General features: G+C 54.3%; 1 protein-coding gene across 1 annotated transcript in view; it reads right to left on the bottom strand.

Moving 5' to 3' along the window:
• The window catches only part of LOC102370413 (receptor-type tyrosine-protein phosphatase V-like), a 72376-nt gene that overhangs the window by 30893 nt on the left and 31453 nt on the right, over window positions 1-10030 (bottom strand). The window contains 8 exon segments of the mRNA XM_014522728.2: window positions 218-490; window positions 2582-2854; window positions 3583-3852; window positions 4353-4625; window positions 5064-5336; window positions 6124-6393; window positions 7392-7661; window positions 9041-9316. Of these exon segments, the coding sequence (XP_014378214.2) occupies window positions 218-490; window positions 2582-2854; window positions 3583-3852; window positions 4353-4625; window positions 5064-5336; window positions 6124-6393; window positions 7392-7661; window positions 9041-9316 (2178 nt within the window).

Genomic DNA, 10030 nt, shown 5'->3' with positions numbered 1-10030 from the left:
CTTCTGAATGCTCGGCCAGTACTTATAGGTTCACCTCCCTTCCCTGCACCCTCCAGCCTGCCAAAGACAAAGCACATCAATTCTGCTGACACGGGAGCTCAGCCCCTTCCTGGGGGATCAATACCCGAGTGAGCCACTGGGGTTGGAGTGAGGAACGGTCAGCCTGCTTTAACTGGCTCCTTGGGCTGTGACCTCATGGATGCTTTGCGCTACTCACATGTCCAGTCACTGATGTTCCTCGCGGGCGTCAAGCAGGGCCCAGCCTTGGAGACTGCTTCCAGGATGTACCTGTGTCCTGGGGCCAGGCCCACAAAGGTGTAGTTGTGGGCGTCTTTCCCAAGGGAGACACTTGCCACCACAGTGCCTGATCCTGCATGGTACAGGGTTAGCATGTAGCTGTCTCGGCTCCCTGCTGCAGCTTCCCAGGATGTACTCAGCCTGTCGGGGTGCCCCTCGTTCACTAGGTGCAGGGCCAGCGGGGCCAGAGGGCCTGAGGGATCAGAAGATGGCACATTAAAGAGTGGAGGCAATGTCAGCCTGCCCGGGGTGCTGCATGTCAGTGCTTTGGCTGTCCAGGCAGATAGGCTCACAGTTACCCTGTCACACTCATCCTGACACCCTCCCCACTCCTTCCCATCATACATTGCTTCTCCCTCCTGGCCCACCCTCATGCACTGCTGCCAGCCCCTTATGCCACTTCAGAGTCCCTTCCCCTGATGCATGTGTTTCCCCCATTCATAGTTTCATAGATGTTAGGGTCGGAAGGGACCTCAACACATCATTCAGTCCGACCCCTTGCCTGGGCTATCCAGCCTTCTCTTAAAGACCCCCAAGGTAGGGGAGAGCACCACCTCCCTTGGAAGCTCATTCCAAATTTTGGCCACCCTTACTGTGAAGTTTTTCTTGATATCTAGCCTAAATCTGCTCTGTCAGTTTGTGACCATTGTTCCTTGTTACCCCAAGAGGTGCCCTGGTGAACACAGCATCTCTGATCCCTTGCTGCATCCCCCTAATGAATTTGTAGGCGGCCACAAGATCATCTCCCAGCCTTCTCTTGCGGAGGCTGAAGAGGTCCAGGTCCCTCAGTCTCCCCTCAGAGGGCTGGTCCTATAAGCCCCTAACCATACGAGTGGCCCTCCTCTGGACCCTCTTGAGTCTATCAACATCCTTCTTGAAGTACGGCACCCAAAACTGGACGCAGTACTCCAACTGTGGCCTGACCAATGCTGCATAGAGGGGAAGTATCACCTCCTTGGCTCTATTCGTCATGCATCTGCTGATGCATGATAAAGTAGTTAGCTTTGCTGATGATTTCGTCACATTGACGACTCATGTTCACCTTGGAGTCCACTATGACTCTGAGATCCCTTTCCGCTTCTGTGCTGCTGAGAGGGTCACTTCCCAGCCAGTAGGTGTGCTGGATATGTTTGCACCCTAGGCGCAGCACTCTGCACTTGTCCTTGTTGTACTGCGTCCTATTTTGTACTGCCCACTTTTCTAACCTGTCCAGGTCTGCCTGCAATCGTTCCCTACCCTCCAGAGTGTGCACTTCACCCCACAATTTAGTATCGTCCACAAATTTGGACAGAGTACACTTCACACCCACATCCAAATCACTGATGAAGATATTGAGGAGCACAGCTCCAAGGACCGAACCCTGCAGGACCCCACTACCCACATCCTTCCAGGTTGATACCGACCCCTCTACTACCACTCTCTGGGTGTGACCACTAAGTCAATTTGCCACCCACCAGACCATGTAAACATCTATATCACAGCCTCTTAATTTATTTATGAGAATAGGATGAGATACCGTATTGAAGGCCTTGCTAAAGTCCAAGAAAATGACATCCACCTCTACTCCTAAGTCCACTCCTGGGACTCCATCCACATGCTGGTTTTCGTTGGGGAGCTGCTGAGATGGATCTGAAGTGCAAGTGCTCCTAAATCCTTCTGCTCCTATGCACTCATCTGTGCCCCTCCTAGAGGCTGCATGGCAAGCTGGGGTCAGCGAGGCCAGCTCCAAATGTGCCCCAGGCTACTGAGTGTGTTGCAGATGGGCCAGCCCCAAGGTCACCAGATCCCAACCAGAAGGATCCTGAACCAATGGCTGCTTCCCTCCCCCTGCTTCTTTAGGTGGGAAGTTCCAGGATCCCATTCACAACCATGCACATTAACTCTGTCCTTTGCATAGATGTGAACTGGCATGTCTGTATGTGTCCCTGTGGGGGTGTGCATATGCTGATGTCAGGATGCACATGTCACTGTGATGAAGTGCATGAATACTCTGTCTAAACCCCTGTCCACATGTATGTACTTATGTGAAAGGACATTGCTTTGGAGCCCTGTGTGTGTGGTAGAAGCATGTCTACGTCATGTACATCTGTGTGGCTGTGCATGGCTACCTTTTTCTATGAACATGCCAGTGGGAGGGGTGTAACCTGTTGTCCTCCCCCATCAGCAGTGTCTGAGCTCCTGCAAGTGCCAGTCACCATCCACCACTGCCAGGGTCTTCCATCTCCCTTCTCCTGCAGCCTCCTCTTTGCACATCCCAAAAGGGAAATCTAATTGCAGCACTCACAGGTCCAATTGCTGACGTTGGCAGCTGATGCCCAATAGGGTCCAGCTGTGGAGACAACCTCCAGCAAGTACTCATGTCCTGGGGCCAGATCTTCAAAGGTGAAGTTGTGGGCATCTTTCCCAAGAGAGGTCCTTGCAACCATGGTGCCTGATCCCGTGTGGCACAGGATTAGCGTGTAGCTGTTTTGGCTCCCTGCCACTGCTCCCCATGATGCACTCAGCCTGTCAGGGTGCCCCTCATTCACCAGGTGCACAGCTGGTGGGGCCAGAGGACCTAAGGAGGGAAGCCAGCACTTCAGGATGCAACACCTCCAGCTATGAAACACTCTGCAACCTGGCCAGAGCACAGGTGCTGGGAAAGGCCTGGGCACAGCTGCCTTGGGTTGTGGGCAGCAGGCCCAGCAGCACCAGCTGTGTTGGTGCAGCAGAGGGACGGCAGTACCAGACGATGCTGAAAGTCATGGCACTCCCTGGCACTGTGCTTGCAGCCAGCTCCCCTGCTGGGACTCTGTCATCCATCCCACTCCTTCCTACGCTCTCCATCCACCAGACAGGCCATCCCCCTGGCTCCCCTCTTCAGTGGCTACTCTTGGAGGTGCCCAAGGTGTGAGAGATATGACCACGCCATGTGGTTTAGCAGGGACTGAGCTGGATCTAGGGGTGTGTGAATGAAAGATGTGGGAGGGGAATCCAGCTGGCTGGGATCAGAACGGCCTGACTGCTGGCTTGGGAGAGGGATTACCATGTCTGGCTCCCTGTGGGGGGTAGAGTGCCCCATCCTGCACTCAGAAATGCTCCCAGCAGGACTGGCATCCCTTGTGTCCTGAATACAGGTGGACAGACAGGGTAGGCCTGGCAGACAGGATGGTTCCTAGGATGCTTGTCCATGGAGGGACATAGATGCCTAGTGGGACACGGCTCTGCAAGATGGGTCTCCCTAAGCCAAGCCAAAGGGGGCCCTTGCCACCAGGACGGGCAGCTGCAGCAGAGGGTGGTACTCACGTGTCCAGTGGGTGAGGTTGGGGGCAATGGCATGATAGGGCCCCGCTGCAGCGCTCACTCTCATGCTGTAACAGGTGCCTGGGCTCAGGCTCCAGAAGGTGTGGTTCCTTGCACCCCAGCCAAGTGAGACCCGGCTGACAAGGCTGCCAGAGGAGGTCTCATACAGCTCCACGGAGTAGCCCTCACCTCCCTGCTCTGCCCCTGTCCAGGAGGCCTGCAGGGTGAAAGCAGAGGGGCTGGCCAGGGTGAGGTTAGCAGGGGCCAGGGGGTCTAGAAAACAAGGACAAAAGGGGAAACGCATTCAATCCTGGCTGGTAGAAGATCAGGTTTCTGCCATAGTTTAACAGGCAACCAGAGCATCTGGCCAGCTCCTTGCCAGCCCCTCTGCTGCATCACATGGGTGTTTGCCTGAGAACAGCAAGCAGCAAGGGCACTAGAGAGGGCTGGTGCTGGGCATGGGACAGCTCTAAGAGGACACTGGTGCATGCAGGACTGAGGCCAGCAATCCTGTGGCCTGAAGCAGGGGCAGGAGATAGCTTGCCAGAGGCCTCTGAACCTGGGTAGAAGAAATCAGCATGGGATGGAGTTGGCTCCCAGGATAGCAGAGGCAGGGGCCTAGAATGCCGGAGGTGCTGGGCAAAGGTAGGCAAAGGAGCCAGTCTCTGGAGGTCAGAAGGGAACAGGGACAGGTTGGGGCTGTTCCCCAGGGTAGAGGGCAACAGGGGTGATGGGTTATCACTGGGGACTCTTTCCATGCTCCTTGTACTCACAGGTCCATTGGGTGATGTTAGGAGAGGAGGATTCATATGGGCCTTTGACAGCAGTGACCTGCACGGCGAACTTGCTTCCCGCAGCCAAGTGTGTCCAGGTGATGTTCTCAGCACCAGGCCCCAAAGACTGAGTTTGCTCTGTGGTCTGGGATGCCAGGCTGTATAGAATAACCCTGTAGTAGTCCCGGCCCCCAGGAGGCTCAGCCCAGGCAGCATGCAGCACTGAGGAGCTGCCTGCATTGGTGAGGCTCACGTTCATCGGAGCAGCAGGAACTGCAGGAGAAAGGCAGAGGTGAGAGGAGTCAGAGCAAGGGGAACAGCAAGGGAAAGGAAAGTCCTACTGCTGGCCTGGAGCACATGGAGCTGCTGCTGAGGCAGGGTTGCTACCCCTGTAAAGCCCAACAGCAACAGGTCAGGAAGTGAAGAAGGGGCCTGTGTCCAACTGAAGGTGCAGGTTGATTGCAGGAAGCAGAAAGCCACTGTCCCATGGAAGTCAGACCAGGATCCCAGCTCTCTACATGTGAGGTGCCAGGGTCTTTGGTAATTTCAGGTCTCCTCTGAAACATGGCACTTGTGGCAGGATGGTGCTGGCACATCACCTGCACCTCCCCTCTCTCTTGCCATTATGGTGCTCCAGACAGTTCTCCCATCAAATCCCAATTGACCCTGCTTGGCCTTGGAGACCTGGGAGACCACAGCCAGAGAACTCACCTGTGCAGCCAGTGATGTTCTGGAGGTCAGAGCTGTAGGCTCCGGCCACTGCCCAGAGTTCAACGTGGTAGCAAGATCCTGGTGCTAGCCCCACCACAGTGACACTGGTGCTGTTCTTCCCTGCAGCCACACATTTCCCTGCAGCCGAGGAGCCCTCCTTGGACATGTTCACCAGGTATCCATCTCTCTGCCCAGCAGGAGCTTCCCAGCTCACAGCCAGAGCCGAGGTGCTGCCACCATTGGTTACCAGTGGGTGGAGCGGCATCAGTGGGACTAGGAGGGAGAAATGGCACCCTCATGTTAGCGGTGATAGACTGGAGGATGCTGTGGGAGGAGAGGGCCTGCCTGGAGCTCATGCAGCAGCACCAGTGCTCTGCATCCTCAGCTCACCCTGAAGGAAGAAGCAGGTCATTCTCCGGATCGCAGCTCTTGCCTCTCTTTCAAGGTGCTGCACGGTAATGACGCACAGGCAGCCTGAGCCCCTGTTCTCCAGGGTGTTGGTACACGTCTGATGGGGGTGAGGGCAGGGAGGACCAGGGCTCCCAGTCTGCAGAATAGCACTCCCCACTCCCTCCCACCCACATTGTGGTTGTGGGCTGCCACCACTTCAGCTCCTGGATCTCAGCCCAGCGAGTCCCTGAGCCCTGGGTGCACAGCTGCTGTTTCACCCTGCTTCAGAGACTGCCACGCCATGATGCACAACTTGCCACCAGGCGGCACTCGTGGGGCGCAAAGCTGAGGCTGCCCTGAGCCCTGCATTCAGGGTGAATGGGAACTCAGGAGCACTTCATTTGTCCACCCAAACTCCCTGCAAGGTTGGGATCAGAGTCTGGGCTAAGACCCTTGGGTTTCTGCCCTGCTTCAGGCCTATAAAGAAGGGCAGCCTGAGCCTGCCTACCTTGGGGAAGGAAGAGAGGCATAACAGGGTGCTTGTACACCCTGGGCAGTGGAGGTAGTAGGACAGGTGCTGCAGCAGCTGCTATTTTTGTTCCCCTCCCAAGCCGTTGCTGAGGCTGCTACTGGGGAGTTACCTCAGTGGTGCCGAGCAGGAGTCCCGTACCTGTGTAGCCGATGGCTGTCTGGGAAGAGGTGCGGTGGGGTCCGGCCTGAGAGATGATCTCCACACGATACCGTGCCCCGGGCACAAGACCATCCAGATCCACATGGGTGACGCCACGTGGCACAGACACATTCCTGATGATGGACAGCGATTCATCGGCATAGAGCTGCACCCAGTGGTCTCTGCCCCCACCTGACTCCATCCAGCTCACGTGCAGCTCCTGGGGGCTCTGGCCTTGGCTTACACTCACGTTAGCCAGTGACAAAGGGTCTGAGGTGGGGTGAAGCCAGAGAGATGTGTTAGAATAGGATGGGGAAGGAACCAACTAGTCCCTTGACACAACTCAAACACCGATAAGTCCTCAGCTATAAATAGACCCGTTCCTATCCTCAGCACATGCCTCAGATATAAGGGTCAGGAACCATCAGCTGGCAACAGCGGTAGGCTACAAAGCATTTACTGAAGCAGATGCTAGATGGGGACACAGAGCACCCTTTACCAGCGTTTCACTAGCTAGTGAAGACAGAGCATGTGTTGGTATGACACTCCAAGGCACCACACGTCTCTCCAGTACAGGACACGGCTGGTGCTGTTACAGAGTCCACCAGCACGGAGACAGGCCCAGACTGTGGGGATTGCCTGCACCTCACAGCTAGGCAGATCCCACAGCCTTTCCTCTTGTGACCTCTGCACTCTTTTCCTGCTTACAATGGTGTGAGTCTGTGTTCAAACCTGAATTTCTCAATTCCAGGTGTAGCTCCAGCTCCACACGTGGAGGGCCCTCAAAGCTGCTCCAGGGCATGGAAGCCAATTTAGGGCCTAAACTCAGAGGCTGCCATCAAGACCTGATTCCCATGTGCTGAATACTTACAGCTCCCAGGGAATGTCCCCACAGCTGAGTGCTTTGGCATAGCAACCTTTATGCTATTGCAAACCCTGCCAGCACAGTGTCTCTGGTACCACAGGCAACATCAGTTAACAATCTGCAGGTTCCCTGCAGGTTGGAACAAGAGTTGTAGGGGACATGATTTGCAGGGTGACTTCAGGAAGTTTCCAGGAAGCGCCATGTGCTCGGGGAATTTCACAAGAGCACTGAGCACACAGTGCACCTCATGGCTGTGAGCAGCAGCTCTGAATACAGTGCACTTAAAATAAAGATCCAAGTTGTTGGAGTCCAAATGGAGTCCCTTTATTATTGCACAGAGCTCTGTGCATAAAACAATCAGGATCCCTGTCCTGCTGCCCCCATAGGCTGTGGCCATACTCACATGTCCACTCGGTTGCAGGCTGTGATGAGGCGCTGTAAGGCCCTGCCAGTGCTGTCACCTCTAGGAAATACTGAGTTCCAGGAAGAAGCCCTAGGAAAGTGAAGTTTTGGGTGTCCGGCCCAACTGAGATGTTCCTTTGCACTGGGTGCTCCCTGCTGTACAGCTGGAGTAGGAACTGGTCCCTGTCACCAGAAGCCTTGTCCCAAAAGGCAGAGAGACCGAAGGAATGTTTTTTAGTGGTCAGAGTCACGCCAGATGGAGCCAAAGGGTCTGAAAGGAAAGAGATGTCTAAGTAGCCGTGGGACACAGAGAACAAGCAGCAGAGGAGCGAGCGGGGCTGATGCAGTGTCACTACTGAGACAAGAAAGGAGGGGCTTGTGCTTTGGGCACAGGCTGGTGGAGTCAGGAGATGTAGGGCTTATTCCCATTTCCACTACGATATGAGCACAAGTGTGCTACCCAGCCTTGCTGTGCCCTGGTTTCCCCATCTGTAAAATGGGAAGGTGAATTAATTAGTTTGGGAGGTATCCAGATATTACAGAGATGGGCTCCATAGGGAAGCTTAGTAAAAGATCAAAGGTGGTTTCCATTCTAAAATGCTCATGTGGAGGGAGGAGGCTGAGGTTTCAGCCACAGAAGGGCGTAAGCATCTCCAATCTTGGCAAGCTGCATTGATCTCAGACAGCCTGATCTGCTAAACTCTGCAACTCTTGTGCCAGAAATCAGAAATTCTTGGGCCAAGCCTCCCACTGGGACCAAACAGTCATGCATAGCCTCAAAACCATATCGCTCCAGGAACCAGCAATGGCACTGCCTCTTATTAGGTTTTGGCAATATTTACTGTCAGGAGCCTGGATCTCCTATAACTCTTTCTGGGAGTCCTTTGCATTGAAAGCATGGAGAGCACCACGTGCCAAAGGCATGCAGGACATGGCACATACCCTGCAGGGGCATAGGCAGGACCACCATAGGTCGCTGCTTGGTGGTATGTGAAACAGCCAGTCTGACAAGGCTAGTCACCTCCCAATGGCAAGAAAATCCACAAAGGCCAGTGGGGACATGTCTTTCCAGTGAAACAGACCCATAGGATGATGTCAGTGGGTGGGAGAGACTCTAGCCACATGGAGAGGAGCACTAAGCACACATCAACACAAACTGCTACAGGACCTAGAAAAACTTAGCCTGAGTGGGTTTCAGAGGAGAACAACACCCTGGATCTCACTGAAACCTTGGCAAGCGGAGTGTAAAATCCTGCCATCTGCAGGGATGGGCGCTCATTTTGCACAGAAGTCAATGATACACAAGAGGCCAGAGGGAAGAGAGTCAAATAACTGTCAGAGGTTAAGTTTAGCCTTGGTTTAACTGCACAATACTTCATGTGATTCTAAACTTCTTACACCAAGCCTGAATTTGGCCCTCACAGTCAACAATTTTCCTCCTCCACCCTCACAGCATCCATCTGTGCACATCACCGTCCGCCTTCCCGCCCATCTTCACACATCCAACCACCAGGCACCTTGAAGTGCCCATCACTGTAGCATGATATTTAACCACTGGACTGTCACATTTCTATGTGGGCAGAGCAAGGTGAACAGATAACACCAGGCTGGGAGACACTATTCTGAGCTCTGTGGATGTCACATACTCACATGTCCAGTCCATGGCTGTGCACATGGGGGATTTGTAAGGTCCAGCCACAGCAGCCATCTCCAGGGTGTACTGACGCCCAGGGCTCAGCCCCTCAAAGGTGATATTAGTCCAGCTTTTCTCCAGGGACACATTTCTGATCTGTACCTGAGACTTGGTCTCAAAAAGGACACCTCTGTAGTGAATGATGCTGACAGCAGGAGCTCCTTTCCAGGAGGCGTACAATGAGGTGCTGTGTCCACGGTTGCTGAGGCTCAGCTCTTCTGGTGGCAATGGATCTGGGAGAGGAAAGGGACTTGAGTCACAGTCAAAGCTGCAGCCAGGCATTAGAAATGGAGTGGACCTGTGCTGTGGCCTGAGACATGCCAGGCTCAGACCACCCTCCACAGTGAACTCTGCTCCCACAATGGAGGCCAGGGCCTTGGAGAACAGAGAACCCCTCCTGATAACCTCAAGACAAACACGCCCCACCCATGAGGCCTGCTGTCACTGCCAACCCTTCAGGAACAGCATCATGCTGCTGTTCAGATGCAGTACAGAGCCCCTTGTGCTGAAGCATTAAGAGTGAATCCCTGGTGGATGGGATGCAGGTTGGACGGACCAACACTGAGCTGGTTGGCAGGTGATGGGAGATGACTGAAAGCAACCTCTGGCGTAACCCAGTACAGGAGGAAAAAGTGTTGGCCAAGGTGCATATGCACCAGATCCAGTACCGCAAAAGGATCTGAAACAACAGCAGGAGGCTGGATGCCCAGCTAGATGGCTCCACAGTCTGACTGGATGTGCTTGTCTGGGTTATGCTGACCCATCGCTTAATGTGCTTCACAAATGTCATAGTTCTTCTGATCTCTCTGCTGTTCTGGTCAGAAAAGGAAACATCTGGGATGTCACAACCACTGATCTGCAACACCCAAAGGGAGGCTGGGGAGATGGGAAGCACTAGGCACTTGTGTATGTCTGTGGCCTCTTGCTAAGGCTGTCTCCAGCCCTGT

The sequence above is a fragment of the Alligator sinensis genome, unplaced genomic scaffold (genome assembly GCF_000455745.1).
Source record: "Alligator sinensis unplaced genomic scaffold, ASM45574v1 scaffold766_1, whole genome shotgun sequence".
Classification (NCBI taxonomy): domain Eukaryota; kingdom Metazoa; phylum Chordata; order Crocodylia; family Alligatoridae; genus Alligator; species Alligator sinensis.
The sequence above is the reverse complement of the archived record's forward strand: the minus strand, read 5'-3'. Positions and strand labels throughout refer to the sequence as shown.